At 43.3% G+C, this 21,598-nt stretch overlaps 1 protein-coding gene across 1 annotated transcript in view; it reads left to right on the top strand.

Moving 5' to 3' along the window:
* The window catches only part of ADCK1 (aarF domain containing kinase 1), a 75,578-nt gene that overhangs the window by 16,319 nt on the left and 37,661 nt on the right, over positions 1-21,598 (top strand). Inside the window, exon 4 of the mRNA XM_066321977.1 lies at positions 13,454-13,657. Coding sequence (XP_066178074.1) covers positions 13,454-13,657 — 204 coding nt within the window. The remainder of the gene's footprint in view (positions 1-13,453; positions 13,658-21,598) is intronic.

The following is a 21,598-nucleotide window of genomic DNA, read 5'->3' as shown; positions in this document are numbered from 1 at the left end:
ATTGTTGGACATAGTGTAGTAAATTAAAGAAGCAGTGTATTTGTAAGACCATATAGCCACAGGACCCCTATTCCGGTGACAGACACCCCTCCTTTCACCTGCATTGCTCAACAAATTTCTTCTCAAGAGGGGAAATGAATTCTCAGTAGCAACATGCCTAGTAATTACCCACACTGTAATTCTGATGTGCAGTGCTGTCACCCACCATCAGGTGGGAGTGGAAAAGGCACTGCATTTTGTTGATGGTTGAACATTTGTTTTCCTCATCATTTTGACACCAGAGGTAATTGCCATTCGTGAAATATTCTCTCACTACCATTACAAAGCAACTGTTAGGGACAAACTAATTATGAAGAATCTCGTTATGACAGATTAATAGGCCAACAGAGGGGATTTCTTTTTTTTCTTTCAGGCAACTGAATAGTAAAATCTAACAGTTTCCATATAACTGCTAGAAACACATGCTTCTCTGTAAGCCAGCAGATTTTTTCTTAGAGGTGGGAGATTTGAAAAACTAGAACTAGAGTATAGAATGGGTTTCCAAGCTTGCTTTTATTGAACTTTAGGTTTCCCAATGTTATGTGCCAAAATGAGCTAGGGTAGGGGCATTGCCATATGGAGAGGAGGTCTTCATGGTTGGTATTGGACCAGTGTCTTCTCTCTGGGTCACGGTTGAGCAGCATCATGAAGGCTTGAAGTGAAAAATGTGAACTTGTGAATTTTATGGATTTTAGAACAAGACACAAAGTGATTACCTGGACTGCTTTATTGCTAGTAAGGGTTTTCTGTGTCAGGGAGGCCAAACTAATGTGCTGGTTGAGTTCCAGGTGGCCAGTATGCTTCTGTCTCTCTGGAAGTTGCAGACTACCTGCTCCAGATTATTATGGTATGCTCTTTAGGAGCTGTTGTCCTGTGGCCCGAACATGTCTGCTTTACTGTAGTAGAGGGGATTGAGGCACCTTGCCTCCCTTTGACTGAACCATTCTGTCAATGCTCAGAGGAGGAGGGCTTTGAAATATGTGCATTTCTCACTGCTGTGTTTAAAAGGTCACGCAGTATATGAATAGTTTGGACAGCAATCCATGTAGGCTTGATAATTGTGCTTTCAAAGAGGCATTTAGGTGTGTATCTAGTGGCTGACTGGCTACTACAGGGTGTTAGTAAATGCCAGGTGCTGATGAGCAAACCATTAAGAGGGAGCCAAGTATAGACTTCAAAATAGAAATAATGTAGATTTAAAGAAGCTCCTGGATTATGTTTGTTCATGTTCTCACCTTTGCCTTGATGTCTCTCTCAAGTTGTCATGCAACTACAGATCAAAGGATCTCTGTAGTTGGGGCTGAGTCCCCTCTTACCATCTCCAGCCGGGTGTTTGTCACTGCAGCACTCTGTCCAGAAGGAGCAAATCTTCAGAGGTAATCAAGGCACAGCCCAAATTCATGCCATGATCTCCTTAATGAGAGAACAGAGAGGTTCTGTTCTTGTCCAGAGACTGAATCAAGACCGTGTATATATAATTTTCTATCTTCTCCTACCTGCTGACATCAACTCCTAGTTTCACTGTAACTTCATTCTTCATTGGATCTCTGTGTGGAGTATGTAAATGCTTTAATATTAAATATTTGAGACTAGAAGTCATAGATAGTATTCGTTTTGGATTACTAGCATGTGCTTTAATTTCTTTGCTTCATGTCCATCTTGTGTTGTGCAAATTCTTTAATGTCCTTTTTTTTGCCATGCAAATACTGTCTTTGGGAACATACACAGTGTTTGTACTTGGCCAATAAGATCTGATTCTTTGGAGGATCTTCGTCAGTGTTATTGTTCTGTCAGGTTTTGCACCAATACCTTTTGTCTTGAGTTTACTATTTACATTCTAGCCAAGGTCAGACATTGGCTGTCTTTGACTAGCCTGTTGATGGAGAAATGTTGAATATGTAGTTTTATATAAAGATGATCTCAGCTTTATTCCTTTCACCACCTTGGTGAGCCACAGCCAAGTGCAGGGCAGGCATGTACAATATTGTTTATTGTGATACTAGCTGCAGTCAAGGCAATTGGCTCTGGTACTGCTGGAGATGATAATTCCTTCTGCTTTTTGTGGGAGCAAAAATAATCTACTCTGGATTACATGTGGCCTCACCTGGGCTTTCCTTTTGTTCATCTTAGATTGGTGCCATGTCAGATATTTGTGTTTTACTTTATTAAATTGCTATCTCATGCTATTTTAAAGTGGCACTCTCATAGTCAATATAGGTTCTCTTTCTTCCTTGTGTTCCTAGCAGCCATAAGGATTCAGTAGACCAAATGCTACCTTCACTGGCACCCACATAAGCCAGTTTTATCCAAATTCTGTTTCCACTGACACCTGCAGGAACCTATTATTTTCAGTGAGAAAGCACAGGAGTGGCTGCAAGAAAGGATTGGACCTTCTAATTGCAGTTTAACAAGTCTTTTGTGTATGAATCAGAAGAGACCCTAGCTCAGTCTCCCATAGTGGTGACATTGATGGGATGCTAATAGACACCCGCTGCCTTTCTTGGTGGGGAGCTGTGTGGTGTCAACTAGATGAAAAAGCTGGAGTTATTTATATGTATTTTTTCACTGAAGTCAGCAACTCTGATGGGTACCCAGAAGGGAGCAGACCTGCTGAGTAACAAAGGGACATTCCTTGTGATTTTTTTTTCTTTTTAACACAGACAGTTTTTTGAACATAGAACCGCACTTTGCCGTTGGTGATGACTTACTGGCACTGCAGCCACTTTCTCTGTTGGATGTGGTGCTATGACAGTCACTGCAGTTTTTTGGAATTGACAGCCTAATCCCATGGTTGTTATCTTTCCTGACTTCCTCGTCAATCCAATTTAATCACTTGTAGGTATTTCATGTGTTACTGTCTCTTTCCTCTTCAGGCATCCTGTTCCTGTGGGAAGAGGTCTGTACTTTAAAGGTCAGAGCTTCTAAGATTAAAGATGGGGGAAGCAATCTGCCTCTGTCAGTTTAGTAAGGGGCTGTATTCTCTTTAGAGACACTGAAATAAAACCCCTTCTTTCCGAGGTCTGTCACCAAGGTGTGTCTGCATGGCTGTAAGAGAGGGAGCCGGCTTGCTCTGCTCCCCTGGCTGTTGGAGTGACTTGCCAGGAGAGAAGTTACATATGTACAAGGGGGAGAAGCTGCTGTTGCACAATTTAATCGCCTGACGTTGACTCAGATAGGTCCTGACTAGAGGTCAGCTGTGACGTGCAGCTGGTAGGGTGGGATTCGACTGTTGGGAAGAGAAAAATGCCAGCCCAGATTCTTCAGCATTGACAAAGTGGATGTGACGATTTCTCCCCTCCAGCTGCAGCAGCTGCCTCTGTGCTTCCTACTTTTCTGCACACCCACAGTAGGAGAGCAGACTGTGAAGCTCCCCTGTCTGGACCCTCAGCTGAACTACATGGGACTTAGCTGAGCTTTCTCAATGGTGCTTGGGCCATCCTTCCTCATAAAATGTACCTTTCAGTGTGCCTTCCAGTCTGTCTTCTGCATGTTGAGGCTTCTTGTGGAGTTCATGGCTTTTCCAGCTCTATTTTATTGCAGGATGGAGTATGGGAACTCGGGGAACAGGCTGTCAGATCTCTATCTTCATTCCTGCTGCTCGGATTCTTCACTTAGCTTGAAGGTGTAGCCATATCCGTATGAGCTTCAGTGACAGCTAATTGCTACTGTGACATTGTTTGAGCTCTTCCCCCTACCCTCCCCACGGCCCAAGACCAGCCCTCATTTCCCATGCTGCTGCCTTTCCACGGTCTTCTTACATGGAAGTAGCTGTCTGGGGAGTATTCTGCCTTCAGGTCATTTTTACTGCATAACGTAATTTCTTGCTATTCCGTCAATAGTATGTGGTTTCTGCAGGGTGTGTCAGCAGCTCCTGTGTAGGGAGCACTTTTGAGTGCAGTACACATCTTGGTTGATACTGTTGCTTACAGCAACTGAAAACAGCAAATGAAACAAGGCTTCCTAGGACTGACTGATGGGAAGGTGTGAGCCCCCCTCCTTCCACAGCTAAACACAATGTTAAATAAGATGGTGTCTTTGCAGTACTCAGCTTGTTTTCACTGGCATCCCACGTGGTTTGATTCAAGTTGAAGTGAATTAATTTTGTTAGCCAGATTTTGAGAGGTGCTGTGTCAAATTTATTATCATTTCACCTGCCTCCGTGGAGCTTCAGGCTCTGTGATCAATGGATCAAGACATGTACCTCCTTTCATTGCAGCTTCTCTGAATGTCTCTGTGCTTTCTGCAGACATGCTGTTGAACTACTTTCTATCCTCCTTGGGTTCTCTGCAATGAAGCACAGGACAGATCTATTTGTATATCAGCTATCAAGACAACAAGGCACTGAATGCACTTTTATGAACCTGCTGTCTTTGCTGGTACTATATGTTTGTGTATATGTGGGTCTGATCCTTCTGTCTTGGGTAAATCTGATCTGATCTTATCCTCATGTGTAAGTAACTATTCATGATAGCATATGTGCCCCACAAGGACCTCTTGAATAGTCACGGGGTAAAACAGCCTCAAGAGCAGAACCTTGTTCACTAGAGGTGAAGTGTGTGGGTGTAGGGAACTGAACTTGACTCTCAGATTTGTGCTATAGGCACAGAAATTCTACAGCCCAGTTATTTTAGCATGTTATTTTCCCTTTGTCTCTGACCAGCCCTTCCCTGTGCTCCTTGTTTTCCTGGCTCAGGAGACCTACACAGAACAGTGCATTATAACACAGAGGTGTCTAGAGGGGAAACAGCTGCTCTCTTCTGATTTTTATCCTGAACTGCCCCACAGATAACTAATTGCAGCTCAGTTGCTTCTATTAGCTATTTACCTAAAATTGAGCTGGCTAATGAAAATGTTTCTAATTAATACGAGGCAGATTAAAACTCATTACAGCAAGGTCGTCAGTAATGAGAGATAATCAGAGCACAAATGACCGAGCTTGGAGTAAAATGAAGATGGAACACAAGCAGGCGATTGGTGCTGGTTGTGCACGCACCAGCCACCAAGGGCAGGGTTCAGCAAGGTGACTGCTGGTGCTCTGCCCTGTAGTTGAGAAATGCTGCATCTTACTCTCCAGAGCAGCTGGGGGAGTGACTGACCAGGGAGGTGGACCTCAGCCTAGAGTAAAAATGTTTTCTGAACCAAGTGGCATAGTGGCATCTCACACTAGTGGTTTGTTGCTAGGCCAGCCTTCAGTCACCTATGTGAGCTAAGCTGTGAATAGGGGTTTTAGCAGGAAGACTTGGGAGTATGTGTGGCACAGGTGGGATGTCAGCACTTGTGTACACTTGTATGTGGAGATTCAGAGTCCTTATGGCTTGGAGGGTGTGAGCTTGCCTGTCTGTTCAGTGTCAAATGTGTTGGCCTAGGTTTGGAAGAGTCTGTTGTGATCTCCACGAAGTTTTGCACGAATTTTGAAATGTGTTTGCTTTAATTTCAGCTACATGTAACACTACTGATACAAGGCCACAGCACCCACGCCAGATTTCAGTGTCTGTAGGCCTAGTGTCTGTATTCCATTAGTACTGAGTTTACTTGCTGTCTTGCTGGTTGTGTGGCTCCTTGTTTCTGTGTTTATGAAACTGAGAAACTAAGAAGTTGTCACTCCCCATTTTAAGAGGGATCATTTCCATCCTTAATCCTTTTCAAACTATAAAGCTCTCTTTCTTACTTCCCTTTCTGTCCCACTGGCAATCAACTGGTGTATCAGAATTTCTGAAGGGTCTTACTAAGTTATACGTAAGTCACAAAAATAATGAATTATTAGGTAGTGAGGTACATTGCACCAGGACTTATTTCAATTCCAAAGGCATGGATCTATCCATCACTGGCAGTATGATCTGCTGCTATTGGTATAAGGAAGCATTTGAATAGCAAGTATCTAGTGTGCCTAGGAATGAGCTTTTGTAAAAGGTAAGTAGGAAAGATAATGCAAAAAGCAGGCAATAACAATTCCGTTTAGAGTTGTGTGTCTTCCTGCAGCATCCTTGCTCCCAGTCAGTTTGATTACCAGGCTGCTAGTTAGTGAAGGCTGTGGTAGTTTATATATACTGTATGCTTATTCAGGTCAGTTGAAAGTGGAGATAACAGCCCCTTAGACAGAACTACACTGTCACTGAAATGGGTTCTACGTTTTGTATTGCTGTTTTTAAAGCACCCAAGTACCCTATTTGTATCACCAGTAGCTGTATCCTCCCTTAGCATCTTTACAAATCTTTTGGCATGGACACTGATTTCAGTTTCTCACTGTGTTAAACTGAGGTGGACATCTTTTCATTTTTACCTGGTTTATGCTGTCCTGGGTCATCTAAAGCTGTTTCTACAGTTTTACTGGTCCTGTGCATATGGCTCTGTCACTATTGGGGGTGGAAGAGAAAACGACTATGAACAGATTTCTTTCCTGTATTCTCTGACATGTCTTTTCTCTGTACCCAGCTGTGTCTTGGTGATACCTGTTGCAATAGGACACAAAATAAAGATGTTTGACTCCAGTCAGAAGTCAGTAGAAATCAGAAGGCTCTATTTACAGTTCATTTTGCCTTTTTATAACATGCTGCACTAAAAAGGCACATTATTGGTCTACAGGACTAACAGATCTCCCATTGGCTAAGTAACAGACATAGTAAACAACACCTGTTGTTATGAGAAAGGAATATTGTTTACACAAGGTTGTTTTTGGAAAAAGAAAACTTAAAAAGTTGCCCTTGGGAAGAGCTAGCAATTCTCAGTCTCTGAAAATTTCGAGCCCCCAGTACCCACCACAAAGGTGATGACATCCTCTTTTCCCTCTGTAGGGAGTCCAAAGGACAGCCTGGCTCTTCCAGTCCAGTCTCCTACTGCAGACGTTTCTGGAAGAGTCTTCTTGTCTAGGATGGCTGACAGCATATATGCTTGGGATGATTCCACCCACTGTGTGCCACAAGTTTCTTTCCAGCATCCCAAAGGCTTAGTATGAAAGACCATAAGCAGCAGTTCTGTTCCATGCAAGAAAAGCAAGAGTTCATCATCAATGTCACAAGTCCTTCAAATGGCAGGTAATTTAGTGAATATGGAAGAACTTGGAAACAGGTTGACCTCAGCAGAAAATTTAACCAGAATTTGGGAGCTGGATACACCAAATAGGTTCTCTAAATGTTTTAATAATGCACCCTGTTTGCGTTCTCTCATTGTGGCCAGACAGTAGGATAATTTTTGTCTTGATGCCTTGAGCAATAGTATTTAAAGCCCTTTAGACATTTTATTACCTGTAATGTTCTTACGAGCCTGTAAAACGGAGAATAGCGATCCTGAGTTTTGTAAAGAGCTTTGTAAAAGCACTTTTAGAGATGAAAAGCTCCATATAAAATCAGGTATGGTTGTTTTATCATAAATATCTAAAGCCTGTCTGAATTCCATTAAGCTCTTGGCTTCTCTATCCTCTGACAGTGAGTGCCACTGGTTAATGCTGTATTGTGCAAAATGGGATGTAAAAAAAGAAACAACTTAAAAACGGTTGTTGTTTTGTGGAATGCCCTATTATTTGTGGGTTTATGAGAGTTGGAAATAGGAATGGAAGCTTTTTATTTTTTTTTTCATTATTGCATACAACTTTTCTCTCTAATGCATCAATTCTCTGCAATCTAAACAGTCTCCCAACATTTCAAGTCACTTTTTTAATAGACTCTTTTATATGACGTGGTCATAGTTCCCCTGTCTTGCTCTGTCCTTTTTTATTTATCTACCTCTTTTTTTGTAATAGGATGTCTAGAATCCAGAGTGGGGTTGTACATTCAATTTATACAATAGTGTTTTGATTTTTTAAAGCATTTTAACCTTTGTTATCACAGTCAAACAGGTTTTTTTTTTAATTTTCCTGACTCACTGTGCATTGAGCAGGCTGAGCTGTCCACAAGAATGTCATCCAAGTGTTGGATGGTTCCAGTTAATTGAGAGTCCAGCAGTGTGTGTGGGGAGGACAGACTGCACCTCCCAGTATGTGTAACCTTGCAGCCATCTATGCTGAGGGTGAGATCTTCCAGTGTATTGATTTTTCACCTGTCTTTGGTAGGGACTTGGCAGGGCTTATTTTTCCACAGTGGTAAATAATATCTCTTACATCTCATGGAATTTTTGTCACTGCACTGTTCTCTCCTTTGCCAGATCACTAGCAGGAAAATTAAACTTTGGTGTAAGAACAGGTATAATGGGATGCTTTGCTGTTTGTTTTTGACAGTAATGCAGGTCAATCCTTTTATAGTAGAGAGCTCCTTCTGCCTTCTGTGCACTACCTCTTCCCCTTTTCATCATGTCTCTCTGTTTGCAGTGCTAGTTTATCTGCCCTGGAAGTAACAATGAATGCAGGTCCTAAGACAGACAAAGCTTCTGCAGGATCATCTGGTATAAAAATGCTCAGAGCAGGTAGAAATGAAACTGTGGTGAAAACAGCACTAAATGTTTCAGCTTTTTTTTCTAATTGGAGTGTCTTCAATTGCTGCTGTCTGTACTGCTGGGTTTCTGAGCTGGGAATGGGATAAAATGAGCAAGTGATGTTCTTGTATCTCCAGTAATTACTGAGTTTTCCTTTCATTCTTTGTGAGGATATTTATTGAAAGCCACTTGAAAGTCCCTGTAAATACCTCTTTTCTAATACCTCTTTTCTGTTGGCTGTTGTATTAACAAGCTCACAGTATTTTGGTGGACTGGTGAAGAATGATTTTTTTTTTCCCCTCAAAATCCCTATTGGCTTTTTATCAGTCATATCACATTTAGCTAGATGATTTTTAGTACTCTCTGTAATTATAGTCTCAACTAATTTAGTTGATACTGAATTAAAGCTTGCAGGACTATAGTTTCCCAGATTAGTCTAGATTTTTCTTACAAACAGGGCAACATTTATTCTCTTTCAGTCCTTTGCAAGTTAACAGTTTTAATAAGAGATTTCCTTTTATTATGGTTATTAGCATCTCAAATACTTTTTGAATTAATCTCTAATTTTATGTGATTGAGGTTTTCCAGATGTTTTCTGGAGACACTTTTCTTGAAATACTGTCTTGGAGAGTGTATCTCCATTGTAAGCAGTGATGGGCAGGCTGTTCTCTCTGCATTCCTAATCCTCATTTCACATTTTGCCAGCTAAGAGTATGCCCTCCAGAGCTGGGATGTCTTTTCTGAGGGATTTTGCAGGAGGACTTGCTTCCACCACTTACTTTACTGTGGGGTAAACATATTTAATATATAAACATCTCTTCAGTGGCCTTTCTGAGCAATTTTTCTACCAGGTCTTGTCACCAGATATCAAATACTGAAGTTCTCACTGGCAGATTTTAGTTTGAGTATTTATTTATTTTTTAATTAATTCCATTATTTTTAAGACCAGATTAGCACCTGCTGGTTTATGACATCTGCACATCTGATGTTTTAATGAGCAGTTCTTTGCCAGTAATCTGAGTAAAGGCTCCTTCCGAATTACTTGAGAAGCTGGATCTGCTTGTACATCAGGCATAAATTAAAATATATCCCTTTGCAGCTTTGCTTGCTGAGCATGTGCTTCATCCCAGAGATGCTTCCTCTCCATACCTAAGGGTTGTTTCAGAGTTTTAATAATCAGTGTTAATACCTAACTGAGGTTTAGGTAGAGCAGAGGAGTGTGATAGCCATGTGGGCCAATGTAGAATTTGTCCTGCTGAAATTTGGAGAAGGGATTTGAGACAGAAAGAGGTGCCCAAGTGGACTGAGGAAAGAGCCACACACAGAGACAGCATTTGTGATCTGAAGGGCTTTCTGACAGAAGCTTATTCTTGATAATCCTTGGTACATGAAATGCTTCCATTCTTTGTAGTGTGCTCCTGGGGGTGGTGCATACAGGTACATCTATGTAAAACTAGAACTGTGAAACACTAAAACCAGTGTTGTTTCCAGCTCTTTCCTCTGATAAAAAGAGTCTTCGAAGTATTTTCTGGGGGACAAAGAGCAGTATCTTGAAGAAAAGTTCTCAGCCATTCTAGGGATTTCCATTTACCTTCCATTTTCTTCAAGGCAGAACAGAAATGTGGGCCACCACTACTGGACACTGTAATAGGAATGTGATGCTCTTACTTTGTTATTAGGGGAATGTAGTCTGTCAGAGAAACAAGTGCTGCATCTGGACTGTGACCTATTTTGGGGAGATTCAAGAAAATAATAGATACCATTAGGAAAGTTTTCTGCTAAAAACCCTGATCTGGTAGGTAAACAAAAAGTCCTTGGCAGTTGCATTCACAGTCCTGCTTCATGAATTCATTATTTTTGCTTCTAATGCAGACTGGGGTTTTTTAAGGTGTAGGGATACAGATTTGCTTCTTCTGAGACAAGTTGCTATGTCATCTTGTCTCTCTAGAAGTTCAGGAGCTGGAATTCCCTGGTCCAGCCAGCCAGAGCATCTATCTCTTAGGAGTTTAAGCCAAGCCAGTTGTGAGAACATTGTGGAAGATGCTTTGCAGAGAGTTTTGTTTTGTTTTGTTTTGTTTTGTTCCTGGAGCCCTCTGTAAGGGTCCCCTTGTCCAGGACTGCTGCATCCATGAGGCCAACCGGCTTCTCAGCAATGTGGATAAATAAATTTGTGAGGGCAAAAATTTCCTCTCACCTTGTGCTAGACCAAAGAAGGGCTATTGCCAGCTTCTTCTCAGCAGTAACCCAGACGTGAAGATACACCCTGTATGCAAGTGTGTCTGCAACCAGTTGCATTTTTAGCTACATGAGTTTTCCAGCCTGATCTTTCCATCTCCCTTGGGAATCTGTGTGGTGTGGGTAATGCACTGAAGCCAACACCTCTACCCTGAGCTGGCTGCTTGGCCTGACACCCAGCACTGCGTTACAGCCCCAGCTTGCTGCTGCTCTGCCCTGAGTTGTGCTGCAACCTGGATTCGTTTGATGGGCTCCTGGGGTGCAGGGGGGATCACAGGGCCCTGTGCTGGCCTGAGCTCAGTGCTGGTTTTCTTGGAACATATCTGTAAGAGCCTTGCCCCTGTTTCCTGCCAGTGCCTTTGGCTGTAGCTGCCCAACACCTTGAGGTGTGTGACTGGCTGCCACTCTCCTTCACTGCTGGCAGGAGTTTTCCTACACAGCTGGAGGCAGTGGGTAGAGGGTGACTATTTGAGCTGCAAAAAAGCTGTTTTGCTGTGATGGGCTGCAATCCTGGTGCTGTGACAAACAACCCAGCTGCATTGGCTCCCTCTCTACCTTTCCCTTTTGTCTCATTACTCCCACCCTGGTTTTCCTGCTCTCTCATCTTCTGTTACAGCTTCCTTTCCTTGTTCCCTTTTGACTTCCTTTTGTCCTTGCTGCACACAGAGAAGGAGAGCAGGGAAAGAGCCAGGGCAGAGGCTTGTTACAGCATGGGCTTCAAAGCTGTTGTATAAAATGCAGGAGAATGATGTGGGAGACTTGAGGCATACTCATGGGTGTTATTTGCAGCCTCTATCTGTGCGAGTGTTTTCGGGCTGGCAATATGCTGGGGGAAGCTCATTCACCTAGCATGAGTTACACTTCCCTGTATGTGCCCACCCAGGAAAATGCGTGGGTGTGTGTGAGCACGTGTGCATCAAACTGTCAAGTCTCACACTGAGGGCAAGACTTGCACATTAGGCTTTCTCCTCACACTCCCCTAGGCCTGTGTTTATGTACTTGCAGCTCAGCACTCAGTCTGCCCCTGACACGTTCCCAAATGAGAGACACTCAGCCTGTCTGATGATGTGACACGGCACTGCTTTGCACAGAGAGCAAAGATAGCTACCGAATGGCGTGGGTGTATGTGGTGTTCATGAATGTTTGTGGTATTGTTCGTTTTTGTCACATACTTCAAGGCATTTTGTGGAGTCCATCAGCACAGGATCTTGTGCAGCTGAGGGCTGAAGACACAGGATTTGACCTTCAGTGACTTCTGACACAGAAGCCAGAGAACTGAGGACACTTCATGCAGAGTGGTGTCAGGAGTTAACAGGAGATGGGTGCACAGTTACTTTTTGTTATTGATCTGTTAGGTTTTATTAATGTATCAGGATAAATTTATATGAAGTTCATTAAATATTATTCAATATAGCTGTGTCCTTGGCAGGAGGCTTTTCTAGTAACAGTAATAAAGGGAGAATAAATCATTGTCACTGAAGGATGTGGTGGCTGGTATATTCTTGAGGAGCAAAATGAACCATAAGAGCTGAAATACAGACCAGGCAAGTGGTTGGCAATGGGTTTTGTCATTTGGTAGCTGTATTTTGGCCACTGTGAGTGCAGCTGGCAAGGCTTCTAACACTTAGTTGCTCAAATGACTGTCGCTGCAGACTTTGTTGGCAATGTAAGCAGTAAGACCCGAGACCTGCCTGGACTGGAAGGATGCAATTTCCCCTTGTGCATGTCAAAGTGAGGTGCGGAAGATGAAGGACTGCCCACATACTGTCCTCCTCACTGCCAAGGAGAGATCTGTAATTTTGATTTTTAATGGACTCTTCTTCTGAGTTCCTGGAAGTTTCTAGGGTGGTGTCTATATCTGTCATTTTAATTCACTGCACTTACGCTGAGAGTCTAACATAATGGTTGTGGTAGGGATTTTTGTCTTTTGACAAGAAGTTTCCAAACTCTGCATCATAGTGCAGAATCACAGTGACAAACCAATGCTGCCCTATGGCCAGATATTTTACTCTGTGCAAGGACGGGCCAAAAACTAATGTGCTGTTACTGATTATGGTGCTTATACAAACAAGTGTTGAAGCCCTTTATATTCTGGAGCATCTTGTCCCGGTCTGGTTCAGACCCTTTAAATCCAGCCAGAGTCGTAATAGTGAACTGACACGTTAGATGATGATGCCCCGAATCAAGAAAGGAAATCCTTAGTCTGTGTTGTGGTTTAAAAACAAATTAAGTAAGAGGCTTTAAGTTAGAAATAAAATTTAATGAGAAGAAAAGGAAAAAATAAAATAGAATAAAATAAAATAAATACAAAAAAAAGAAAAACCAGTGACAAAGTCAGAATACAACCTGATCAGGGTGATGGAAACAGTCCAGACGAGGTGGTCTTCTTGAAACAGAAATCTTGTAGAAAGGTCTGGTAGCTCCGGTCCTCTGGGAATCCAGTGGGTGAGGGCTGCTTCTACTGTTCCAAATCCCAGCTTATATCCAGGTGAGAATGCTTGGCTCTTCCCCATGGGCGGAGCATCTCACAATGGGATGATGAGTCATGGAAGAGAGCCTTAATGGCCCATTAAAGAGAGAGATAACGCCCGGAGGGAGTTATCTCTGAGTTATGCAAAAGGCATTGATGGGCCATTAACTGAAGATGGTGATAGAATACACCCTAAACTACAACCCAGGACAGTCTGCTTAAATACTGGACAAAAAAGATACGTATGTGGACATGTGCACGTAACAGACAGCAAAAGGCTTGACTGATGTTCTGGTCTCTCCACAGGTGCACCTGCGCTCCGCTGAGCGCCTCCGGGAGTTGTGCTGCTCCAACCGAGGCACTTTCATCAAGGTGGGACAGCACCTGGGTGCGCTGGACTACCTCCTGCCTGAGGAGTACACCCGCACCCTCAAGGTGCTGCACAGCCAGGCCCCGCAGAGCACCAGGCAGGAGATTGAGCAAGTTATCCGTGAGGATCTGGGCAAAGAGGTAGGGGCAGTCATAACCTGTGTTGGCTTCTCAGGCCTCAGCGAGCCCTGGACAGCTAGAGGAAGGAAAACAGCAGCTAGAGGAAGGAAAAATGCTGTTTCTCAGTTATAAGAGATACCGAGGGGAGATACTTCTTCCTTTCTTCTGGGTGAAGGCCATGCGAGTTTTCCCTGTCCATCATTGGGCGTTATTGGCAGGCTTTGGTAGGAAGATAATAGAGAACTAAGGGTGTGAAAGGTGCCAGATGAAAACGGCAGGACTCAGCAGAGCAGAGTACTCTGTATGCCAAGATGAACAGGGTTGCTGGAGGTCAGGATGGAGGGCTGTCTGCCACACTGAGGAGTGGGAGCTGGAGGTATTGATGTTCAGGACAAAGATATATTGGCAGAGCTCTGTGAGGGATGACTGCTCTCCCCTGGCTGCACTAGACCAATTCCAGCTAGCACTGACAGCCCTTTACTTTCTCGAGCCCCTAATTAACCCCCAAAGAAAATAATAGCATAAATCACTTTTGGTGCTGCAGTCAGGTAAGGCAGTAGCTCAGGAGTCAGTGCCATCATTAACCCTCAGCAGCCCACAGCACTGAGATCAGTAGGTAGGCAACTGTGTTCATTAGATATAAGGGAAGTAACCACAGTAAATTACAGAGGGTGTTCTGCTACTTGGTATCTTGCTCTTTACAAGATGTCCCCTCACGCTCTAGCCCAGGTTGAGAAGAGGCATTTCAAGGATCACAACTGACATGGTAAGGAGGGAGGCAGGAGGCAACAGTGTGCAAAGGTGATGCTAGAGAAAGTGTGTGTGAGGGGGAGGAAGACAGAGGGTTGAAGAAGAGAGGCAGTGTGTTCTGTTGTTTCTCATATATACAGGTTTTTGGGGCTGTTTTGGTTGTTCTGGCCTGTCTGACTGTGTGGTAAGGAGGTGTGTGGGAAACATAAGGGAGATGTATTTGCATCTATATGGTATAATATAGGCAGATTTGAATGAGGCAAGTCTGTCTGTGTGTTGTTTAAGGGTCTGCATATTGTCTAGCCAGGAATGACCATTAATATTTCCCTACAGTTTAATGGCAGGTTTAATGTCAGCCCCCAGTCTGCAACATGCTCCCTATATCAGCATTCCATCGTTGTAGCATGGCTGGTGCCAGCTGTGTTTCATAGCTCAGTGGATAGATGGAGTAGAGCAGCCTGGCTGCTCCCTGCAGGCCTCTGCGTCCACGGGCTTCCATGTGGCAATCTCTCTTCCACAGGAGCCGTGGAAAGCCAGCCCAAAGTTAACCCACAATAAATTATCACACTAGCCATCTCTGGCACAGTTTCTGTGCTGTCTCTTAAAGGCTGGAGTAGGTGCCTGGAGGTGGGACCTTTTCTCTCAAGTGTGTGTTCAGCTGCCACTGATAATCCCTGGTTTCTTTGTGCTTCTTGGAAGCTAGAGGAATGCTCTGTGCCTCATTGATTCCCAGTGAAACAGCTCGAATACAGTCTCCACAGCAACCTTACCTCGTAGCATTCACTTCCTTCACATGGGCAGTGCTGGGCAATATTTAATTTTAAGGTTACAGAGGGAGGGAGGGTAAAAAAAGGTAGAAATGGGAAGAAAGTGATGGAGAGGAGATGGTAACAAGAGAAAGAGAGCAATGATAAAAGAGATAAATGAAGAGAACAACATGTATAAAAATAAAGGACATTGTAAAACTGGACAGTATTAAAAGCTGATGTAAATGCCCATATTAATAGTTACAAGGTACCAAATCAAGATATTTAAAACCAGAAAGGATTTGAGAACCTAATGCACCAAAGCTGTCATTACTGGAGACTAGAGGGTTTAATAGGACCAAATTTAATTCCAGTGTAGCTAGATACTCAGTGTATTTTAAAGATGATGTACTTAGCTGAAATATAGGTGGCAGAGCAGCAAGGATGGAGTATCAGGGCAGAGAAGAGTGTAGAGAGAGATCCCGAAATTTTCCCTCCTGGGGCCAGCATCACACCTGGGAACTTGCAGATGAATTCAAATAGAAGAAAAAATGGCACCTTCTCAGGGTGCCTAGGCCTAGTCCTGCTGCTCTCAAATTCAGTGGTAAGACTTCCAGTTCTCCCATCAGGCCCAACAGCAGGGCACTTCTGATGAATCTTAAGTGTAGGCAAGAGATAATTACATACTGCTTGGATCAGTACAGAACAAATGGGAGAAAGAGCAACTGGAAATACAGAGATACCTAGGAAGGAATGTGACAAGCTAACAAATTAGGCAAGAGCTTGGAAAAGGGCAGTAAGATCAAAAAAAGCCAATTTCATGTACAGAAGTATTATATTTTCAGTCAATTAGAAATAGTCTGCCTTCTGATGTGACCTACTCCTGTGAATCTTATCATGGGCTTGGATGTTTGACAAATGTTTTGTGGGAAAACTGGCTTGAATGGAGAGCATGCCAATGGGATGGATGTTTGAGCAAAGACAGAGCATTTGTGAGGTGGATTTGTGGCAGTTCAATGTAACTCTGTTGTCCCCACCCAAACTTGATACCCTGCTGTTGGTGGGGGTCTCCCATTTTAGGCCAGCATCATGGCTGGGTACTGGGAGCTGCAGCATGTAGCTCTGATACAAAGATGAATGGCACGTGTGCTGATTTGACACAGAAAGAGAAGCATCATATATGCTGACTAATGGGTTGTCCTATCCAACCCTGTTTTAAGTCCAGGGCTAGTTTGTGTACCTCTCAGGGGTCATTGGGATAAAAATAACCAGTAAGTGAGCAAGTGCTGGCTGTCTAATTTCAGCCACAGTGGTTTGGATGAGTGATGGTGCGAGGTGATCATTCTCTTGAGTGTTATATGCAAGAGGTTGAGGTGGGCGGGGTGGGATTGGCAGGGTAACACAAGTAGTAGCAGTGGGAGAGGCTGCACAAAGGAATATTTGCAGTAACTCCTGGAAACAATTGCCAGTGAGATCACAGAGCAAGAATCTTTTTGGGGAGACTGTGGAGATACTGCAAGTTGGGCTTGTTCTGGGTGTATTCCTTGGAGCAGTTGGGAAAAGCTGTGTTCGTAAGAATGAGTATTAAGATATGAATGAGTCTCCCCTGCTTCAGTTTTTATCTTCCTTGCTTGAACAAGGTTCTGAAACTGAAAAGGTCCCAAGCATGGAAAATGAAAGCAAGCCAAATATGTTCTTTCTCTGCAGAACTATTAATGTTCTATTAATGAACTGTTAATTAACACAGGGAGAGACAGCCGGTTCAGCTAAGTGCTAACTCAGTGAAGTGCATGCAGAACAGAGCCAGACAACTTCTGGTGAAACTTCTGGTGGACACCACACATTTAGGGAGAAAGACTGACAAGGAGCTCTGGAAAATAAAACTCTCAGAGTGGGTGCACCTTAAAAGCACACAATCTTTGTGCTTAGAAACTAGAAAAGTGGAAGAAGATTTGAAAGCACTGGAATTAGGGACATTTCCTCCCTCTGGTAGGTTTACTGGAAAGGACTGACATGTAGCCACAGGAGTATTGGGGAAGTGATGCCACTCTGTTGTGGTTAAGGGCATTTCACAGCATCCCTTGTCATAGGATGGAGTGGTTGCAGAAGGACTTGTCAGCTTTTACAACCCTGGTCCTCCAAATATCCTTCATGCTGTTGCAATAGGACACGAAACAAAGATGTTTGACTCCAGTCAGAAGTCAGTAGAAATCAGAATTGCTCTATTTGCTATTCATTTTGCCCTTTTATAACATGCTGTGCTAAAAAGGCACATTATTGGTCTATAGGACTGACACCTCTCCCATTCGCTAAGTAACAGACATAGTAAACAATACCTGTTGTTATGGGAAAGAAATATTGTTTACACAATATTGTTTTGGGAAAAAGAAAACTGTTGAAAAGTTTCCCTTGGGAAGAGCTGGCAATTCTCAGGCTCAGAAAATATCGGGTGCACATTCGTGCCTTTCTGTTGCCTGGCTCCACTACTGTCCAGTGCATTCTCTAATATGGGTCTCACTTCTCTGCTGCTGCACAGTGCTGTTACAGTTTAGATACTGTGACATCTTCTTGCTTCACTGTGTACCCTTCTCTACGCCAACACACACTTTTATGTCTTCCTGGTCCCCAAAACCCTCTTCGTATTGCACATCTCAGTAGGCCAGCTCTACTCACTGGATTACTTCTCCTGCGTACATCAGGATGTCATTTTTCACAGTCTGTTGCTCATCAGCTTCCAGCCCTTCCTTACACATTGGCATTTTTTAGTCAACTTACTGACCTTTTCCCTAAGACTTCTTATTCTCCCTCTTGATTTGTTTGTGTACTCCGTACTCTACCCAGGCCATAACTCATGTTGCAGGTAATTTTCCTTAGGGGAGACACTCCCTTCCTCACTGTCTGTCACTCTTTCCTTTCAGAAATATCCCAGTGCCTGCTCCCTTTTGGCAGGTTCTTTAGTCATTGTTCCTGTCTCTGGTATGAGGTTGTTTGGGGATTAGGGCAAGGATAAAGTTAGCACCCCCCAGCTGAGGGCAGTGTGGTCCCAAGCAGTGTCTTTCCCATGTTGATGGGGTGCTTGTGTAGTGCAGCTGCCCAGGTGCTCTGTGTCCAGGCTGTCATTGCCTGGGGAGTGATGGGCTGGTGTAAGGCATGTGACTGGCCATGGGAGTGAGTGTCTCTCCTTGCCTCTTGACTTCCCTTCACATCTAACAACTGCTGAAACTATTGCACTTCATCTCTACTATTGCAGAGGAGTGGAAATGGTTGAAGCTGAGCTGTCACAGATGTTATCAAATGAGGGATCCCAAGAAATCCTGACTGCAGGTATCCATATCTGTGTACATACTTATGCCATTGCTGGTGAGTTTGCTGTGCTCCACGGAAGGCTGAGGCAAAACAGGCTCCGTGGGGAAAACACACCAGTGATTGAAAGTTCTGCTTACAATGCTTGCTTTGTTCAAGGATGGGAGAAAGGGCTGGAGAGAGCTCAGATGTCAAGGCTTCTCTGCTGATGCCAAATCATGTAAAGGGTTTAAACAGATGGAAAGATAGTAATTTGGAAGGATGTCATTCTAGCTCTGCTTTGTGGAAATGCAGGTAATGGGAAGTAGTTTCTAATTGCTTGATTACCCAGCAACTCCAAGGAGACCATCCTTTTCATCCACAGTTAATTGCAGCTTTTACAGGTTGTTCAAGCACTATTTTGCCATTTGCAAGAAACCTCCTGCAGCCATTCAGCAAAGGAGCTTGTTGATTGAGCAGGGAAGGATACATCAATGGTTTGACTGTGATTTATAAACAAAACACATGTTGTAGAGGAACCTCCTGTGCTGTGATTTGTGAAGGAGGATGCATTTCCACAGTGATGTTTGGAGGATTCAGCCTTGGATTCCTGCTGTTGTACCTGGCACAGCCCAGTGCTGTGCAGGTAAGAAACAGATAATCCTTGTCTGAGAACTCGTTGTCCTTGCAGCAAAATCATGGCTAAGAAGAATACGGCCCTTTGTCAAATGTAGAGACTAGACAATATAGATTTTTTGTCAGGTGTCTAAAGGGGAAAATGATGCCTAAAGATCTTTAGCTTTTTATGTATTTTCATAGATTTGTAGCCTTGTAGATTGCTAATACATGACTGTAGCTCCTAGTACTTTTCCTACCCTTTCCCCCTACATTTTAGAATAAGCTAACCTTCTAACACATTTCCGAAATACTTTTAGTCTTACTTAAGAAAAGGACCACCAAGGACATTTTGTTTCTCAACCAGAATCTTAGGAGACACAAGTGGGATAGAGAAGCCCCTTTCTATCCAATGAGACCAATTCCAATGGGGCAGTACCCAGGGAAAAAAATTACCTAACCAATTGCTCTTCTAATTGGACAATATTTTATAGATATACTAATCAACTAACCTTATAAAAATTCTAGTATTACTGTACCATGTGTGGTTTTTGCCATATTGTGTACCTGAAGGTTTTCAAGTAAAGGTTTGCTATTATATTTTCATTCTAACACTGTTTGGGAAGGTTTGTTCTATTTCACTTCAAATTGCTCCCTGTCTTGGCTTACAAGTGGTATTCTCCAATTTAGTACTCCAGCTAAAATCAACTGGAGGCAGAAAAGGCAAAGATCATGGGCTGAGATAAGAACAATTTACTGGAAACAGCAATGGAATAAGAAAACAAACAATAGCAGCAACAATATTAACAATGAAAGGTATAAAACAAACAATTTATGTGAAAAGCCCCTGACAATAAACAATACCTCACTGTTCTGTCCACCACTTTAACTGGATTGGAAGGAATCTTTTTGGAAGAGAAAGAGAGTGAAGTGGTATCAAGTAACTTTAGTGTCCTGGCCACATCCCTCCCAGTTGCTGCAAAAAATTAACCTGGTCCTGGTTGGAACTAAGGCACTCTCAAAGTTCCTGAAGTGTTTTCTTTGGGTTGGATACATGAAATATATTCATCTGTTGTCGAAATGTACCCATATACACCTGGGAATACAGTCACTGCAGTGATCTGCAGTCATGCCACATGGCCGTTTGACAGGGAGGGACAAAAATTGTATGCCCATGTGTACTGCCATGGGAAAGATGGAGAATGAGACCATAGCAAGGTGCTAATCCCCAATGCAAGAGACTTCCCTGTCCTCATACTGTTAAGAGAGTGTGAGAAATAGGGGGAATAGAAAAAATTCTTTTTACTCCTATTTTTATATGAATTCTTGGTATGGTATGGCAGCCTTTGCTGTACCAGTGACAAGGAGAAGGATGGACTTCATTCCCTATCTTCTGGAATTGTCAGTGAGCATTGAAAGCTCTGGTGAGACATATGCTTATTTTTGATTTCCAGAATGATTCAAGTATTGCTCAGTCTTGTGGGAGAGGAGCTAGGCTTTCAATAGGCTGTTGGGTATTCCACTGCATGTCCTACAGCATCCAAGTTATTCCCAAGGTAGTATGAGCCACTTTCTGTAGCTGGCTCCATATGGTGCTCTAGAGAAGATTAATTTACTGTACTAGATCGCAAGCTCTTCATGTCATAATGAAGGCTGCTGCAGGTTCTGTTATGGCTCCAGAAAGCCTTTTCTCAGGTGGATAGTCTTGTCTAACTCACCTAGGATGCCAGGACATGTGCCTGCTTCCTCCAGTGTTGCACAGCCTTGTGGTTGAGTGCTCTGCCCAAAGCACTGATGTCTGGCACAGTGCACTGTCCCTCTCGTGGTTGCTTGAGGCTGTGGACTGACACAGAATGGTTTTGCTGAACACTCAGGTCTCCTCTAGCTTGTGAACCTGGTTCTGTCCTAAAACAGCATCTCCAGCAATGCTGTGCTGGGGTGGTCTGTGAAGTCCATCACTGTGAATTACATCACTAACAGACTCAGGGCAACCAGATCTAGGTCAGCAAGAGCCTCTTTTGCCTGCTATGGGTGTTGTCAGTCACAGGAAATCTCCTCATTCTGCATGAACCTCTGTTACACACCAACGTGGAAGCTGAGCTGTGGTGGCCATTGCTGTGACAGTGTTAGGGGCTGGAAAGTGGGACAGGAAGATGTGGCCCTTCTCCCACCACTCTGAGTCTCTCACAGTACACCCGGCAGGGCTTCCAAGCAGACATCAATAGAAACCACATTTTTATTAAAACTGTAATGACGAATAAAAAACCTTCACATTTCTTTCAATAACTTGGGAAATAAAAAAGAGATTTTTATCAATTATGAAAAGGATTTTGGCCATAAAAAGGTAATTTAAAGAGTCTGAGATGGATGGCGAATAGCATTAATGTCACCCAGAACAAATGGTCCTGCATTACTCAACTGAAAGGCACAAGTAGCTGTCTGTGCAGGTCCTGCTGCTGCTGCAGCCTCTGCTGTGCTTGCCCTGCTTTGTCTCTGGTAAGAGACCCCAGTCACTGGCAGATCCCAGTGTGGCTGTCTCTACACCAAGCCCTTGTGTGGGCAGCATTGT

Source organism: Sylvia atricapilla, chromosome 6 (assembly GCF_009819655.1).
Source record: "Sylvia atricapilla isolate bSylAtr1 chromosome 6, bSylAtr1.pri, whole genome shotgun sequence".
NCBI classification, from domain to species: Eukaryota; Metazoa; Chordata; class Aves; order Passeriformes; family Sylviidae; genus Sylvia; species Sylvia atricapilla.
The sequence above is the reverse complement of the archived record's forward strand: the minus strand, read 5'-3'. Positions and strand labels throughout refer to the sequence as shown.